Source organism: Barbus barbus (assembly GCF_936440315.1).
Source record: "Barbus barbus genome assembly, chromosome: 34".
Classification (NCBI taxonomy): Eukaryota; Metazoa; Chordata; class Actinopteri; order Cypriniformes; family Cyprinidae; genus Barbus; species Barbus barbus.
Window position 1 is genome coordinate 15,698,355 of NC_136762.1, and position 17,514 is coordinate 15,715,868.

At 37.4% G+C, this 17,514-nt stretch overlaps 1 protein-coding gene across 1 annotated transcript; it reads right to left on the bottom strand.

Annotated features, from left to right (window-relative positions):
• Positions 1-8,179: 8,179 nt before the first annotated feature.
• Positions 8,180-16,667, bottom strand: LOC306853901 (tissue factor pathway inhibitor-like). Its single transcript, XM_079391587.1, has 9 exons — positions 15,936-16,667; positions 14,692-14,862; positions 12,135-12,203; positions 11,520-11,561; positions 11,233-11,388; positions 11,091-11,153; positions 10,786-10,956; positions 10,665-10,703; positions 8,180-9,699 (listed from the first exon to the last, which is right to left on the bottom strand). The coding sequence occupies exons 1-9, from the start codon at positions 16,330-16,332 to the stop codon at positions 9,521-9,523; spliced, it is 1,287 nt and encodes a 428-aa protein (XP_079247713.1). The 5' UTR covers positions 16,333-16,667; the 3' UTR covers positions 8,180-9,520.
• Between the last annotated feature and the right edge of the window lie 847 nt (positions 16,668-17,514).

Consider the following 17,514-nt stretch of genomic DNA (forward strand, 5'->3'; position numbering starts at 1 on the left):
TTTTACAGTGTGATTCAAAATATGAATAAATACTATAAATAGTATATAACACTGTCACGAACACTAACCTAAAATGAATAGATATGTTCTTTCTGAAGACTGACAGAGGGCCGGTCGTACCAATCATGACCTCTCTCCCAAAAGAGCCTCAAACACCAAACATGGGAATTATTGCTGATCAGGTTTAACTCCAAAGACATTCCAGTAAAGACTATCAGCAGCTGTACCATTTTTTCTTCAACAGCGGAGTGAAAAAGTTCAGATGATAAATGCATCCAAGAGACTTTGACCTTCTGTGTGTCACTGATTCACACCAAAACACTTCATCATGCTCCTTTTGTGATGTTACAGACCCAGACGGTGTCTCCGAGGGCTTGAATCCAAATAGCTGTGGACACAGCCTAACTAATAAAACAGAACAACCCACCCAGCACAAAGGTGAGCACGCACAGGACTGCGGGAAAATAAATCGCACCACAACTCACAATTAGTGCCGTTAAATAACAAAGTATTCATCTAATCCCTTCAGAGCTAGCATGTGAAGCCTTCAAGATATTTCACACATAAAGAGGTTTTTACAGCTTATCAGTCTTAAACATGTTCTTATGCAACAAATCTCAAATGTTCTAGACACACAAAGCTTGTTTCTCCAAGTCAACATATAACACATCTTTGTAAATTAAAATGCTATTTACATTTTTGAATCAGTCCCAAGCATTCCTTCCTCCTGATTTTATCATGCAAAAACACAATGGTGCTTATGTAGAGAGGGAAGGAGAGAGAAAGTGAGGTTTCAGACTCAAACTGATGACCTTAAACAACTTTTCTCATGTGTGACATCAAACTGAAGCCTCTCCCTTCTGCATAAGATCATTCATTTTTGTATGGCACAAGCCTGTAATTCTTATTGAACCATAAATACGATTCATTGCTTATTAAGTTTGCCACACACATACTTGGCTGTCATAAAGGCTACCGCACACATTTTACCTAACTGGTATTCTGGACTGAGATCGTAACAATAGATACAACTGAGAAAAAACCTTACAGCTGCAGTCTGGAAACATTTAGCCAACAGCTAGTTTTATGCTGGCAATGTGTCATCTGAGACAATACAGAGGCTCCCAACAGTTCTGAGTGCGGTTGTGTTTACTTCGACAAGGCTTACATTCAGCAATCAGTTGTACTGCCAAAACGATTACAGAAATTATGGTTGAATGCCATATTTTAACCTACTACAACATCATCTTTTTCCAAAAGGAGAATCTTCAGACATCAATTAGATGATATACCAGTGTTTTCCAAATAAATCCTTTTCTCTTGCATGGGTCAGGTGTGCTTTAGCCCAGACTGTCTTGGTTAATCAAGAACATAATTGATTGGATGATTTAGGCTTGCCAGCACTGAAACAACATTCATAATAAGCGGGTGGACGGATTGGGAAAATCAAATGACATTAGACTTCTAATTTCTCTTATCAGACTTACATTGTGAACCTCGGAACTAATACAGCACCACATCTGCACCCCTTACAGAAAATCTGGTTTAGTATAGTTTAAAACTCATTAAAACACATTTCTTATGGTTTTTAAAGCATTTATGCCATTTTTAAGAAATTGACATTTTTTTATTTAATTACTCTCAAAATATCATGTGGTGTAACCTTGAAGTCAAAGGTTATACATATATGACTCACACCATGATTTGTGAGTTTTAATTTCAAAATTATTTTTAAAACATTTTCAAAAGTAAAAAGTGCGTGTGTGGGGGGGGGGGGGGGTAGTAATGAGGACAGTGGAGGACAGTGGACAGTTTAATGAAAGGAAGCAAAGTGGGAGAGGGGTGGTGGGATCGGGAAAGGTCCAAGAGTTGGGGTTTGAACTCGGGACGCCCATAGTGCTGTATCTGATATTTTAAGAGACTTATTTCATTGATATTGATCAATATCGTTGATATCGACTTATTACAGCTGATCATAACCAGTCATATCCGCACACTTTAGGGAGCCTCTAAAAATTCAATGGGCTCAGAGGAGGCAAGACAGATGCCGACTCCCACTGTAACTTTACCTGCTGGTGTTGCTGTTGTATACTATTTACTGTTACTGTATACTGTTAGTATACTATTTATACTAACTCCACCCACCAACGTGTGATTGGACTTGTCAACACTACAAAAGCCGGCAGTTTAATGTTGTTTAATGTAGACGGTAAAGCGCGTGCCGTAGTGTTTTTAATGCAATCGACCTGAGTTCGAAGGAAATAATCAAAAAGTTGAAAGTAAAGTATTGGGTAGGGTTAGGGTAGGTGTAGGGATGGGATGGCATTCGTTTAATAATTTGAATTAAAATTATTATTTACACTCAATATGGTATTATTGCATACTGTTTTATGATGTACTACAATACGGAGGTGCAGATAATTGCCACTATTTGCATTAAGTAGTATAAATAGCAGTATCTTTTTAGCATCTATCGCTAAGAAAATATGTTATTATGCACTTAGTGTAAATACCCTCCATCGCTATTAGTGCAAATAGCCACTGCCAAATTATATTAGCTTAATTACCATGCCAAACACTTAGGCTACGCATAGGTGGATGAGTGGGCTTTACAAATTATGCATCTCGGTAATATTCTCATCTCTGCTTATGTGCATTGCATGAACACTTAAAATGTATTTAATCTTTTTTCCCTTCATCTTGCACTGTCCTGTTTGCAGTCTTTTTGCCCTGAATGTCTATTGCATTGTATTATGTACCTCAGCACTATGTTTGTACCATGTAAATCCATGTACTACAAATGTCTAAGTTTTATGTAAGTACTTATGTAAAGCATTTAGGTTAGCTATGTGTAGTTTATATAGGCTTTTTTAATTGTTTATATAATCTGTGTGTTATATAGGTATGATTAGATCTATATGTTTAGATACCTTTATGTCTTATGTATATGCCCACATTTGTTCATATATGTTTACATGTGTAGCCCCGTGGTCCTTTGTTCCATGTCTCCATATATGGTGGAATGACAAGCTCACTTGACTTAACTAATTTCATTCTCTTAAGTAGGTTTCTTTATTCATTATGGTTTCAGGACATTTTGACTTCATGTCCATTTGAAAAATATTAACATGTATTTAAATTAATAAATCAAAAACACATTTCAATTGTTGCATGCGAATTGCATTTGCAGTGTACATTTGGTTAAATGATTAAATCGCTACAAAAAATAAATAAGTGCCATATTGTTGACCCAGATGCTGAAATAGAAAAGACTTTTGTCTTCCTAAGAAAGATAAAGACTACGATAGAATGATAAAGAAAGTAGAAAGAAAAACGAGATGGGTGCGGTCTAGCCACCCAACCGTCTCTTAAATTATCTGCCTCAACTATTTTCCATTTCAGAGGCATTTTATAATCTCCAGATTTATTTTAATAAGCATGGATGCTTTGAGTCCTTATTGCCTTTTTCAGTAGAGGCCGTTCCTCGAAACTGCCAGCAGACTTCCCATTTATAGGCACGGAGACTAGTGACTTTAGGAAGGAACGAGAGAAAGAATGGACATCGGAGGTCGGACTGTGTCGTGGGAACCATGAGCTGAGTCTGGATTGCTAAATTTTATCCTCGAGAGAATTCACAACTGCTTTCAATTTGAGATGGGGGTCACTCAAATTACAGTCCCCCTTTCCGCCAAGACCCAATCCACGGCCCCCACCCCCAGCACTGTGCTCAGGCCCGGCCCTCTCCATGCTCTAGAGAGCCAAAGCCATGACATCACCAGCAGTGGCTTTCTGTAATGCTGCCTCTCACCCCAATGCACTCTTTCTTCTTCTCCTATGTCATTTATCTTAACCCTGTCTCTCCAGATCCATGACATGTCATCTCAGTGTCTTTCTCCTGTGTCATTCTCTATCTCTGTTTTGAGTTAGATGTGGTTAATGTTGGTCTTCTGGTATTTTTCAGTGTAGTCTGTTGTCAGGCACTAAAGACGTGGTGACAGGACTATGAGGTGCAGAGGGTTGCAGTGGAGGAACTGATGCAGGGGTGAAAGGGCTTGTGAGTTTTACTAGGGTAAACAACACATTCGAACAACTAATTCACCACAGGTGAGAAAACCATGTAACTGGTAACCATGTAAAAAGATTTGATATGTTATAAATAAATATATAGATATATAGATAGACAGACAGACAGAAATTAGGACTCTCAATATATTTTAATTTTTAATCTCAAGTAATTGCACCCTTTTTTTTTTTTTTTTAGAAATGAAGCAGTGAAATTAACCATTTATTCATATGTTGGTTTGACAGTAGAAACTGTGGTGTGTTTTGCACTTAAATGCTACTGCAAACTCGATGAGCTTCAATGGTAGTCCAGTTCTTCGTTGCAGTGTATGCACACAACTTGCGTTTTACCCAGATTTCCGCTTACCAGGGTTACAAGTACTTGCGCCCTTGTAGATGCTCATCTAAGGTCACTGCGTGGTGTCAATTCTGCTAACATTGTTTGCATCAGTAATTAGTATTTTGTTATTGTGACGCATTAAGGATTTTGAATTAATTGCATATAATAAATGCATTAATGTTGACAAGCCACTTTGAATTGTAAGTATGTCTTTACTAGTGTTGGGTACCGAAACTGTGTTACTAGTATTAGTTATAAGTACCGTAACTGTTATTAAGCTTTAAATTATTGTAGTTGGGTGAGGTGGCTTAAGTTTTATTGTTAACTTCCGTAAATTTGTTGTGTTTTGTTTTTACTTGTATTTATATATTTATGTATACTTTCAACTTTTAATATATTGTTTGATTTTAAAGAAATTTTCATAATTTTTCTCTTCCCTAAAAAATTGTTCTTTAATGTCATCCATATTTTGGCTCTTTTTTTTTCTTTTAAAGTATCGGTTTAGGCATCGTTTAGGCACCAGTTTCGTAAAAAACCCAAACGATACCCAACCCTAATCATTACATACAATATCAAACCAAGTGCCACAAAAAAATCTGTTAAAACTATTCTCTTGATGATTCACAATCGTAGGCCCACAGTCCTACAGTAATGATCTATATCATGAGGGGTCAGGTTGGATTTGGCAGGAAATTTCCAACACAGTCTCATGGCACTTCGTAACTATTTACAATTTGTGAATTGGTGGTGACTTCATCATAGAGTGTATCCCGTGTTGGCACAGGGTTCACTTGTTTGCTTGCCCTTCGCCATTGGCTCAGTCCAGGCTATCGTGAGGGGCGATATTGACTGCGCTCATGTCCTCCACCTGACAATCGAGCCACTGCTGTCGTCATCCAGGTGGTAATAGATGGTAGGCCGATTTCGCCACTGTATCATCGCTTCTACTGATGACCATACCAGCGAAGTCGTGCTTTGCGCATCTTGACTACGGGAGGCACATCCATGCGCCTTTGGATATCTTCGTTCATGACACCGCTGAGTTCTTCATCGATCTTCATCTCCATGCTATGGAGGGTCTGCTCATGCTTGTCAGTACAACCGTTTTGTAGATCTTGACTGGTATGGACATTTGGCATTCACAGACAATCCCTGCAACTTGTCACCATTTGAGCCGTGGTGACCTGGGCACGGGCATCAAAGAGGGAGTTGCTGACGCTCCTGATGAGCGAACCAAGATATTTAAAATCGGTGACCTTGTTTAGTGGCCTGCACTCCATGTACTCAGTCTTATTGATGTTGAGGCGCAATCTGTGCATGTCCAACCACTCGCTCCAATCTTGCACTTGACATTCTAGTCTACAATGGGTTTGTAAGCTTGGAATAATAGCCTAGTGGGCAGTGCATCGACATATAACATCATTGCGTTACAAACATCCCTAGTTCGAATCCCAGCTCGAGAACCTTTCCCGATTCCACCCCCTCTCTCTCTCTCTCTCTCTCCCACTTCACTTCCTGTCTGCTCTTCACTGTCGTATCATAATAAACACAAAACACCAAAAAGAATCTTTAAAAAAAGAAGTGACCAGGGCTGAAGTACCTGAAAACCCACCATGGGTCTGCCCATGCAAAGGATGAACAGGAGTGGAGAAAGAACGTATCCCTGGTGCACACCGATGGTGATCGGGAACAATTCGGACAGACCGACGAGGCATTGGACGATGCTGGTGGTGTTGGTGTAGAGGAGCTGGATCCACTGTACTTTGGGGGTGCCGTGAGAGTGGAGGGAATGCCAGAAAAGGTCCCAGGGCACGTGAATGTCAACAAATGCCTTCTCGAGGTCGAGGAAGGACATGTGTACTGGTTGGTTCTTCTCCCGGCGCCTCTCCAGCAGCAGCCTGACGGTGTGGATCGCATCAGTAGTCCTGCTTCCTCTAACAAATCCACACTGATTGGGACGGATGGAGACGATCTTCCGGAGACGGGCATCAATTATGCTATTTCATATAAATTCCTATGATCTCATTAGTTTGATTTTGTAGGACCTGCTTATGCCCCAGTCACAGTTATATTTAGGGGTGGGGTTAAAGGTGCACCTTCATGCTTTTTCTGTTCATTTTCATATTCATATGAAATCACCACCATAAAAATGTTTACTGTGAGATCTGTTGGAAATTTTAGGTGTACGACAAGTCCATAAACAGAGAAAAGAATGTCCTGCTACTGTGGCAGCAGGTACAGTATTTACTTCCTCAATTTACATTTTTTTCAGATATATCTTGCTTTCTTCTTAATGTCAGTGGGCCATGATGACCTGCGAATTCATATCACTTTAAGACTTGTGAACAACAGAAGAGCAATACAACACAGTATAAAGAAGAATGCTAACGTTAAAGCTGCTGGTTTGAAGCTTTCCATGGGAGTGGAGTAGATTTTCAAATCCAGCAGCTTAGTTTGCATTCTTCTTCATACCATGATGTATTGCTCTTCTGTTGGTTACACAATCAGATGCTCTCTAGAATAAAAACGTCCCTCCGTCTTTTAACAGTTACTTGCAGACAAAAGTTAATGCGATTTTGCAATCTGTTTAGAAATGTCTTTTCAAAACTCTCAATAACTTGACTTGGCGCTCTCACATTCATGGAATGCCGAGCATCTCTGCAGTTAGTCGGGCAGCTGGTGTGATGGGTGAGGAGGGAGTGGAGGAGGTGTCACACTAAATAAGCACAATTACACTTATGCAGGATGGAAACCAGATGACCACGGGCACTGACAACATGCAGGGGTTACACAGGCCAAGGCTCAGATACACTCTCAAATACAAAGGGCCCTTACAACATCCTGGAGCCCTGCAGTAGACGAATGGAGCTCTGTAAACATGCTGCGTTTCCCACACTGCACTTTCGTGATCTAAGTGTGAGCCACGACCCCCTCTTTCCTCCCACTTTCTCAGGTTTTCTAAAATACCTCCATGAAGACCTTTTGAGTTGTTTCTTTCAGCATGAATTGCATCGATCCTAGCCTAGTCAGTTTGTTCCTGGTAAACTTGTAATGCTTGACACAAATACTTTGTATTAAGCTGGCCATGTTAGCCAAACATTTTGTAATGCTCTCCTGCCTTCCTTTTTTGCCTGTTCTGTGTGAGTGGAGGGGTTGACTTTACATGACTGGGAAATGAGCTAATCGCTCGGTCTTTATGACCTAATTTCAGAGCTCCACGCTTACTGAGACAAAGACAGAACCTACATTCCAAATGCTGTTCGGTGTGTGAGACTTGCTCTTAACAGATTACAAATGGGGTTCACTGTGCCCATACAGCAAAAACTGTTTAGAAATATGATAGAACAGTAATTTAAACACATTCTTAGTTAAAGATGGACTTTTTTTAAACATTATGGAAATATTTCGTTTCACTAGATTCTGAGGGGGTTTATTCCTTTTCTCACAAGTGCTCATATCTGTGACTCTTTATTCACAGTTTTCATTCGGAGTAAAAGACTGACTTTAAAATCTAAAACACACTTTCATGATTAGAGTGTGGTACATGTGATATTAATTAAAACAAGACCAAAATAATGCAGAACTGACTTTGCATTTCCTTGTATTCCTAAAAACTTCAAACATCATCAACATCAAATCCACCATCGCCCCCTAGTGGCTATTAAGATGTGAATTTGAATGACAATTAGGGGGATTTTTTTTATTTTTTGCTCGAACAAATGTTTATGTATATAATCAGAAATAGACTACCTATCTAAATGACTGTTTTCCATTTTAATATATTTTAAAATATTATTTATTGTGATAGCAAAGCAGCCATTATTCCATGAAGCTTCAGAAATTATTCATTTAATATTTTAAGCATCATTTAAACAGTACAAAAAACAAAAAAAACAAGGAAAAACAAAACAATTCAGAAACAGATGAAATGGTAACATGCAAAAAAATTGTTGTGGCTAGAAGGGATACAGCTCTGACCGGAAATGAACAATGAAATTAATTGTATATTAGATTGTGTTATATTAACATCTACACCTAGACCTACCCTAAACCTACCCCTTACAGGAATGAAAAAATAGTAACTCTTGTTGTACAGTGAGACAAAAATTACGCTGTATTGATGTGCGCATGCCCAGTAGCGCCATACGTGTCCCTTGTAGCCTTTACCCCCCCACATTAGAGTAAGTTAACTCTTACTCTAATGTCTAATGGTTTAATTGTGTTCACTTATTTACCCAAGAGCTATAATGACAGTGGAATTTTAGCTTGAAGGGTGAAACCCAAAATGATCCTAATTTCTGACAAAGATGGTGTTTGAAACCAACAGGCAATGTTGGATTTTTAAAAATATACTGACAACTTCCTCGTGTGACAAGCACTGGTCTGCCCTATTGCTTCTCGACATGCTTACATATTAACAAATCAGTACCTGGAAAAAGAAACCGGACTGAATAGATTACCTTTATTATTGAAGATTTCAAAATAATGCTTTTTAAAAAAAAAAGTAAAGGCTGATATGAATTAAACAGTTATAGGTCACAGGCCATTCATTAGTGGAAAAAGAGTAATCAAACGTCTGCAGTTGCTACTACAGGATAATATATGCTCTCTCACATATATAAAACATTTTCTGTTATATACTGTATTTTCAGATGTATGCATTCTTATTTCCTCATAGCTACTGCATTTTTTTATATGCTTACAATCAAATAACAAGGCTATGGCAATGATATGGCAAATTATTCTCATTTATAAATGTATACATACATATACAAACAAGTGAAGTAAAAAAAAAATGGGATACCACTTCATTATTATATGCTTATGACAATAAATATACCCCTGAAAGCTGATTTACTTCTACTATGCTGGATTATAACCATAAAAAGTGACAGATGACAAAGGTGGTAATAGAAGTATTTCAACCAACTCACCAAATCTTAGTGCAACATATCCCACTTTTACAGTTAAAAGATGGTATAGAATATCTCATTTAAACAATAATAAACATTTTTTTCTTAACTAGGAACTTTAATGTAACTTAGCAGTTTTAATTTGGCTGAATGTTGGAGTGTCATGAGATGGATCTTCGTACCAGACACTAAAAGGCCTCTGGCTTTAGCTTGAGCCTTCTTTGGGCAGCTTCTCATAGGACACCTGCTCCTCTGTAGGCAGTAACTCCTCCTTATCATCCAATATGAAGAGACTCTTGTTGGAGTTTCTGCGCACTATGATCAGGATCAAACCTACCAGAAGTAGGGCAGACATGATGGCCAGGGTGGCCACTAGGAAGAAGGCTGCGAGTGAGAGACACAAGACATGTTCAATTTTGTCTCAAAAATTAAAAAAGTTTTTGAAAGAAGTCTCATCAAGGCTGCATTTATTTGATCAAAAATATAGTAAAAACAGTAATACTGACACACGATTTTTCAGAAATCAGCTGCTCAAGAAACATTTCTTATTATAATCAGTGATGAACAGTTGAGCTGCTTAATATTATTGTGCAAAATATGATGCATTTATTTTCTGGATCCTTTGATGAATAAAAAGTTCAAAAGAACAGCATTTATTTCAAATAAAAATAATTTGTAAATAAATATCTTTACTGTCACTTTATCAATTTAATGTGTTCTTGCGAAATAAAAATAAGCTCATTTCTTTAACAAATTTTAACTGACTCCAAACTGTTGAACTTTAGGAAACAATTGTAGGTGTATAAATAAGTACTTAATATATATAAATTATATTTTATAACTGGTTGGATGATTGTTTGGTGTTTTAACACCATGTCAGCTTCTTTGGGTATTTTCATGTCGAAAATGTGTAAAAAAAAAAAAAAAAAAAAAAAAAAAAATAGTACAAAGAGCAATTCAATTAATTTTAATACATACAGTATCTCACAGAAGTGAGTACACCCCTAACATTTTTGTAAATATTTTATTATATCTTTTCATGTGACAACACTGAAGAAATGACACTTTGCTACAATGTAAAGTAGTGAGTGTACAGCTTGTATAACAGTGTAAATTTGCTGTCCCCTTTTGTGGCCAGCGGTTTAGACATTAATGGCTGTGTTGAGTTATTTTGAGGGGACAGCAAATTTACACTGTTATACAAGCTGTACACTCATTACTTTACATTGTAGCAAAGTGCCATTTCTTCAGTGTTGTCACATGAAAAGATATAATAAAATATTTACAAAAATGTGAGGTGTGTACACACTTCTGTGAGATACTGTATCATGTATTTTACAATGCCTTACCTGGAGTCCAGCAACTACGTGTGTGACCATTAAAACGGCCTATAGAAAAAGAAATACAACAATATAAGCTACCAGCAAAACAAAGACAGGACCGGAAGGAGAATTCCTGTTGTGCTCTTACCGTCTTTCCCGGAGCAAGCTGCCATGCACTCTTCTTCACTGCTGTAGCGGTTTAGGTTTCCCTGGCAGCCTCCATAGGTGAAGCTCTTACAAGACTGAGTGCTGGGCTCAAAGTAAAACATCTGGAAGGCTGCACGGCATGGGCCAGAGTCGGATGGTGCAGCACAGGTTTCTGCATTGAGTTACAGGATAAAGAAAGTTTGGTTATATTGTATAAACATTCACTATTCCATTATTGGCAATGTTTGATATAAAGAAATTCATAACAGCTGAAATAGAATCTGACACAGTTTCTTAGCATTTTACCTTCAAAGCTCTTAGGAAAATTGGGAATGACAGAGTCCTTCTTGTTGCTAGGAATGACTTTCACTGCGATGCAAACACACAGAGTTATAATTTCATAGTGATTTATAGCAATCAGAAAATGAACAATCGCACACAATAGTACCTGAGCAGGTTGTCATGCATGATTCTTCAGTTTCATAATTGTTCTGGTTTCCACCACAGCCTCCAAAGGTGAATGATTGGCAAGTGCCATTGTTGTAGTAATAGCGTCTAAATAAGGCTCTGCAGTGTCCGGTCTGTGCGGGAGCCAGACACTTCGCTGATACGATAGGAAGACGACATTAGAGCCAATAGTACAACTGTACTCTGCTTAAAGTTGTGGACAATGTAAAACCACTAAAACCTTATTATTTTAAATAGTAAAAAAAAAAAAAAAAACAGCTAAAATACCTTGGAATTCCTCTGATGTCATTTCAGGAAGAGGTTCAGCATCTGAGGAGAGAGATACAGAATTTTGTTTATCTGTCACAAGAACCTGGTAAAATGGATAGTGCTGTCAAACGATTCATCGTGATTAATCACATCCAAAGTAAACGTTTTTGTTTATATGTGTGTGCGTGTACTGTGTATATTTATTATGTATATATAAATATAAATACACACACATGCATATATATAAGAAAAATTTGTTGTTTATAGATTAAATGTATAATATAAATTATATGAATATATATTTATACATGTAAATACTTTCAATACACTGTATGTGTGTGTATTTATATATACACAATGATAAATATACACAGTACAAACACATTATAAAAACAAAAACTTATTTTGGATGGGATTAATCGTTTGACAGCACTAAAGACAAAATACTCTTTAAATTCTTTACAAAAGGATCAATTTTATTAAATATTATTAGTTGAGCATGATTGTTGGGAGCTTTGACACAAGTTGAGTTAACGATTTACTATTTAGAAAATATTCAGTCAGTTAAGCATCACTCTTCAGTGTCATAACCGGTCTCACTGGGACATCTTGATAACAGACAGATTTGATTACCCATGTTGTTTTCAGGTACAGACATTCTGCTGCGTTGAGCGATGGAATGAGAATCCTCGGGCACAGCAACTGAAGAGAGCAGACAGACACTTTAAATTACTATACTGTGTGTATATAGCTATAGAGTTCTGAACAGGAGACATATACACTACCATTGAAAAGTTGGAAATCCTTGTGTTAAAACCAATTCTACATTTATTTGATAAAAAAAAAAAAAAAAAAAAAAAAAAAACAGTACAAACAGTAATATTGTGAAATATTATTACAATTTATTTTATTTAACATGTTATATAAAATTTTCAGCAGTCATTACTCCAGTCTTCAGTGTCACATAATCCTTTAAAATAATTTTTATATTCTAATTTGGTGCCTATAAGAAACATTTCTTGTTATCAATGTTAAAAATAGTTGTGCTGCTTAATAGTTTGTGTGTGTGTGTGTGTGTGGGGGGGGGGGGGGGAATTGATAATACATTTTGTCAAGACTTTTTTTTTTTTTGAAGAAAATAAAGCTCAGAAGTCACATTTGATCAGTTGAATGCAATAAAAGTATTAATGTCTTTAAAAAAAAATAAACTTATCTTACACTACCATTCAAAATCTGGGGTCAGTAATTCAGTAAGTAAATACCAAACTAAACGTTTCCATGTTTTCTAAGGAAAATTAACAGTAAGGAATGTTCTATAAAAAAAAATAGACCCACGGACACGGTTGCACAATTTGTAACACACCCTCACAACCCCCCCCCCCCCCCCCCCCCCCCCGCCCCCCCGCCCCACACACACACACAATAATGTTGCATAACACAAAACAGTCCAGAGTGTTGTAAATAAAATCCTTCATATGATTTCCTGATGAGAATGATAGGATTTTGCCCAAGCATCTCTATTGGAAGCAGATGGCATCTTTTTCCATTTAAACATCATCTCGTTTCATAAAACTGGTAATTCCACGGATCACAAAGTGTCATACGGATACAGCAGGCACAAAGCACATTGACCCCTAAAAGAAAACTAAAAATTCCTTTCCTCTTTCCTCCTCAGTCTAAATCTATCACGTTTAAATGCAATGCTTGAGAGGAAAGAGGTAAAAGAAAAACAGTGACAGCTAATGTGTTTGTCATGCCTTTGTCGAGGAGAGGTAATCCATCTGTATAGAGGTCACCAAACCGGTTATTCAACAATCCAGAGTAAGATGAAATCAATTTGTTAAGACATTCAGCATACACCCACTGAAACTCACTGAAGTTGTCCAAACTGTAGAAAAGAAGACCTAATTGACTTTGACTAAAGTAGTTTTGATTTCAGCCCATAAAATTAAAACTACTATACGCTTAGCTCTGAGAATTTGCTGAGAGTAATGTAATAAAACAGGCCGCATGTCAATGTCAAGTTACCTGGCTGAACTCTACAACAAACTCTAAGTGGAAATCAACTCGACACCATTCAAATACAGCAGGATGTGGACCAACAGACTGACCATACCGAGCACACAGCCAACCACAAACTACAATGTGGGTAATGGATTTGTGCCTACTTTCACTGGAGAAAAGCTGTAATAAAAGTTGTATGGTTTTCCAAAGCTCATATTTTGGTCTCGTTCTCAAAACTTCTGTTTTCATCACCACAGACATGTCAGATCATAGACTGATATGCTCTAAAAACTTTCCAAGTGACTTTTACAGTGATTGTAATAGGCCTCATGTGATCCAAAATGCTCCAGTCGAGAGCTAAGTATGTTGATCCTTTGAGTCTTATTATACAATCATCAGCTGTGTGCTGCAACAAATATAATAAAATGACTCAACTTAAAACCACACATTACAAACGATTATTTGTCTGTCATCAAATGCTCTGTTTTTGTCACTGCACTTCAACAGACTAACTTCACATGTACAGACGTCTCAGCTGTGATGCCCAAACACTGAAAAGGGCTTAGTGCAAAAGCTTAGCTCTAAAGCAGAAAGTCCAAATCAGGAAATAGCAGGTAAATTAATTAAAAGAAAAGAGAGGGCACATTAAATTGATCAAAAGTTCAACAGTAAAGGTTTCCCATTTCAAATCAACTTTCTATTCATCAAAGAATCCTGAAAATAATGCATCATGGTTTCCACAAAAATAATAATCTGCACAACAGTTTTCAACATTAATAATAATAAATGTTTCTTGAACTGCAAATCAGCATATTAGAATGATTTCTTAAGGATCATGTGACACTGAAGACTGGAGTAATGATGCTGAAAATTCAGCTTTTGATTTTAAAATATATTCAGATAGAAAACAGGTATTTTACATTTCACAATATTGCCTTTTTATTGTATTTTTAATCAAATAAATGCAGCCTTGGTGAGTGTAAGAAACCTCACAATCGATAAATAAACCTTACGAACCCCAAACGTTTGAACTATTGCTATAAAAGCAGATCAGCAGGTCAATATTTCAAAGTATATCCCTCACAATTATAAATCTAGTAACTTTAGGGTCAAAGAACCTATTACATAATAAAGGTTTGCATAAAACTGAAATGTTAACACTCACTAAATATTGTGTGGTATTTACCTGTCACCCCACTACAGGAAGCCTCACAATCCTCCTGGGAGTTAAAGTTGTTATTGTTGCCTCCACAGCCGCCATAGATGAACTGCTTACAGGTCTGATTGGTGACATCATAATAAAATCGTGGGAAGGCAGCGCGGCAATTTCCCACCACACTTGGGAGACGGCAATGATCTGATAAGACAGAAGAAAAGGAATAGTCTTAATATAATGTACATGTGTTGACTGTCCTAAATATGTTTCTCTGATATGAACTGGCAGTGCATTTGGTCATGACATTACTGCAGTAACATATTACTGTGGTACACAAATTATGATGTCATTCAGGTATGGGAATATGTGACTTTACCTTCCCTTCTGCAGTTTAAGTCTTTTGTTTACAGTACTGGCTTGTAAAACCTGAAGGTCAGAGAACAACAATGCCGCACCACTACCTGGAAAAAGGGGAGGGTTTCTATACAGCATTTTCTCTTTTTTGATGTTACGTTTATTTCAAACTATTTAAGATCACAGATAATTATTAACAGTTTCTCAGTGAACAAACATTGTAATATTACTTATCAAACTCATGTATATTCCATGAAATGCTGAACTTCCCTTTTATTGTCGTTTACACATGTAACATATGGCCAAACAAGTTACAACATGAACTAATAATATAACAACAATACTTATTTGCATTTACTGATTTATTTTATATCCTTTTATTTATAATTTTTTGGGTGAGTCAGGCATGTCATGACAAATCATTTTAATGTTAGTTGAGGGAATAAGCCTTCATGAAATATTAAATCGCCATTTGTAGTTTGGCATAATTCTTTATTGTTATGCCTTTTAAAAATGCTTTGGTTTTAAAATATTTTTCATGTTCGCAAAAAAATGAAGTCTGTGTGATGCAACTAAAACAAATTTATAGTAGCTAATGTGAGAAGAAAGCTATAAAACCGACTGTGTATGGGTCAGTACTTTTTTATTATTGCATATTTTACCCTTTTATGACAAGGTACAGTTTGTTGCGGTCAAGTGTAAAAATATTTTAAAACATTTGGTAAATATGTTTTGAAAATTAGTTTGGTGCATTCATGACTCACGAGGATTCATTAGCCTACTTTGTTTTTTCACCTAAATTTTATTACATAAATGTTCCACAAACTTTCCCTAATAGTAGGCTAATTTTTACATTTTGCATATGGGAATTTTCCAGTTTCCAGTACATTTTGGAATTTGGTTTAAAATAAGTACAGTACCTGTGCTGTTTACAGAGCGAACTTCGGCCTCGTTTTGGGGTTCTTGATCAGGGCTATCCAGGATCCTGCGATACACCTTAAACTGTGTGCTCTCGGTCAAAACACACACGTCTTTGCCGTCTTTCACACAGCTGACCAGGAAGCACTCTGGCCTGCCGTCGTCCGCCGGAGTCCCGATCAAAGCGAGCTGGCAGTCGTCTCTCTCACAGCAAGCACTCTGACACCGCTCTGCGTCCGTGATCTCCAGCAGGTGAGCCAGGTAAGCCGCGCCGTTATCAAACGAGCGGATATCCAGACCCTGCTCGAGCTTCGTGTCCGGGTCCCATTTACACGCGTTTAGAACCGACAGACAAAAGAGAAACCCGACGACAGAGCCAGTGAAACACACCTGGGCCATTCTTCACTTCCCGTTTACCTGTCCTAGCTCTTTTCGGTTGTGACCGATGGTAGAATCGAATAAAGTTAACGAACTCAATAGCCACGCCTTTCATTTGTGTACATCTCCTCTCCTGTGAAATGTGCAACAAACAACTTCCTCTTAAGTGACGTCACTGTTAGTCTTCCACAGCAGAGGCCGCCGCAGCGACAGAACTGCTGAAACTCTGAAACAAAAAAATGTGCTTATATTGTGTATTTCTGGAAACTGGATATGAATATGCACTCAACCTCAGGATAGGGTAGAGTGGGGGAAACCCTTCCCACTGTTTTTCCCAAAACAACCAGTAGCCCCTCACTGCAGAACAAAGTTCCAGGGGTCGGGGTTGGATCCATATCTAGGGGGTGGAGATTGGTTAGGTTTAGGGGTGGAGATTGGTAGGTTTAGGGGTGGAGATGGGTGGGTATACGGATCAGGGGGTGGAGACGGGTAGGTTCAGGTATATGTAAGGTGGGAAGAGTTGGAGCTAGATCCAACCACACCCCTTGGATCTTGTGTTCTGCAGTGAGGACCATCTCAAAACAACCACAAGATGACTACGTTGACGAGAGTGATGTAGAAGTTTTCACCATGAAGCTTGAATTTCACAGTAAATTATCTAATTTTCAGCAATAAGAAAAACGTTTTAAAGCTTGTAGAACATCATAGTTATATATGATATGAGAACCTGTAGATAGGGAGTACGTGTTATTTAATAAAAATATAATTATATTTTCAGAATGACAGTTGTTTTTGTTTTTCAAACAAGCAATTAGGTCTACTGTAGTTATTCTGTCTTGAACATCAAATCCTTTGTTTTTCCATCAAATGTACTTGGTTGAATAAAAATATTTGGATTTTATATTTAAAAATGACCTCAAGTTAGCATCATTTTGTTGGGGTTAGCACCATAGTTGGGGTAAAACGCCCCCTTGGTACAAATTGAATTTTTGTTAAAAATCTAAAAACATGAGAACTCTGGACATTTTTCATACTTTGTTTATAATTTATGTCACTGTCACTAAAACAATGATAACTTATCTCAACACATTTCACTTTTGTTAGACCTTGGGGGGGGGGGGGGGGGTTCCCCCTTTCCCCCACTCTACTCTACAGTTGCATGCATACTTTTCATAACACTACTTGTTTTTGTCAATTAGTCAA

Bases quoted from the DNA above. Each gene is read 5' to 3' on its own strand.
- LOC306853901 (XM_079391587.1), bottom strand. From the start codon at position 16,332: ATGGCCCAGGTGTGTTTCACTGGCTCTGTCGTCGGGTTTCTCTTTTGT. The intron at 12,204-14,691 runs GTAAATACCACA...TGCTCTCTTCAG, and splicing joins TTCCTGTAGTGGGGTGACAG to TTGCTGTGCCCGAGGATTCT. The intron at 9,700-10,664 runs GTAAGGCATTGT...TCTCACTCGCAG, and splicing joins ACGTAGTTGCTGGACTCCAG to CCTTCTTCCTAGTGGCCACC.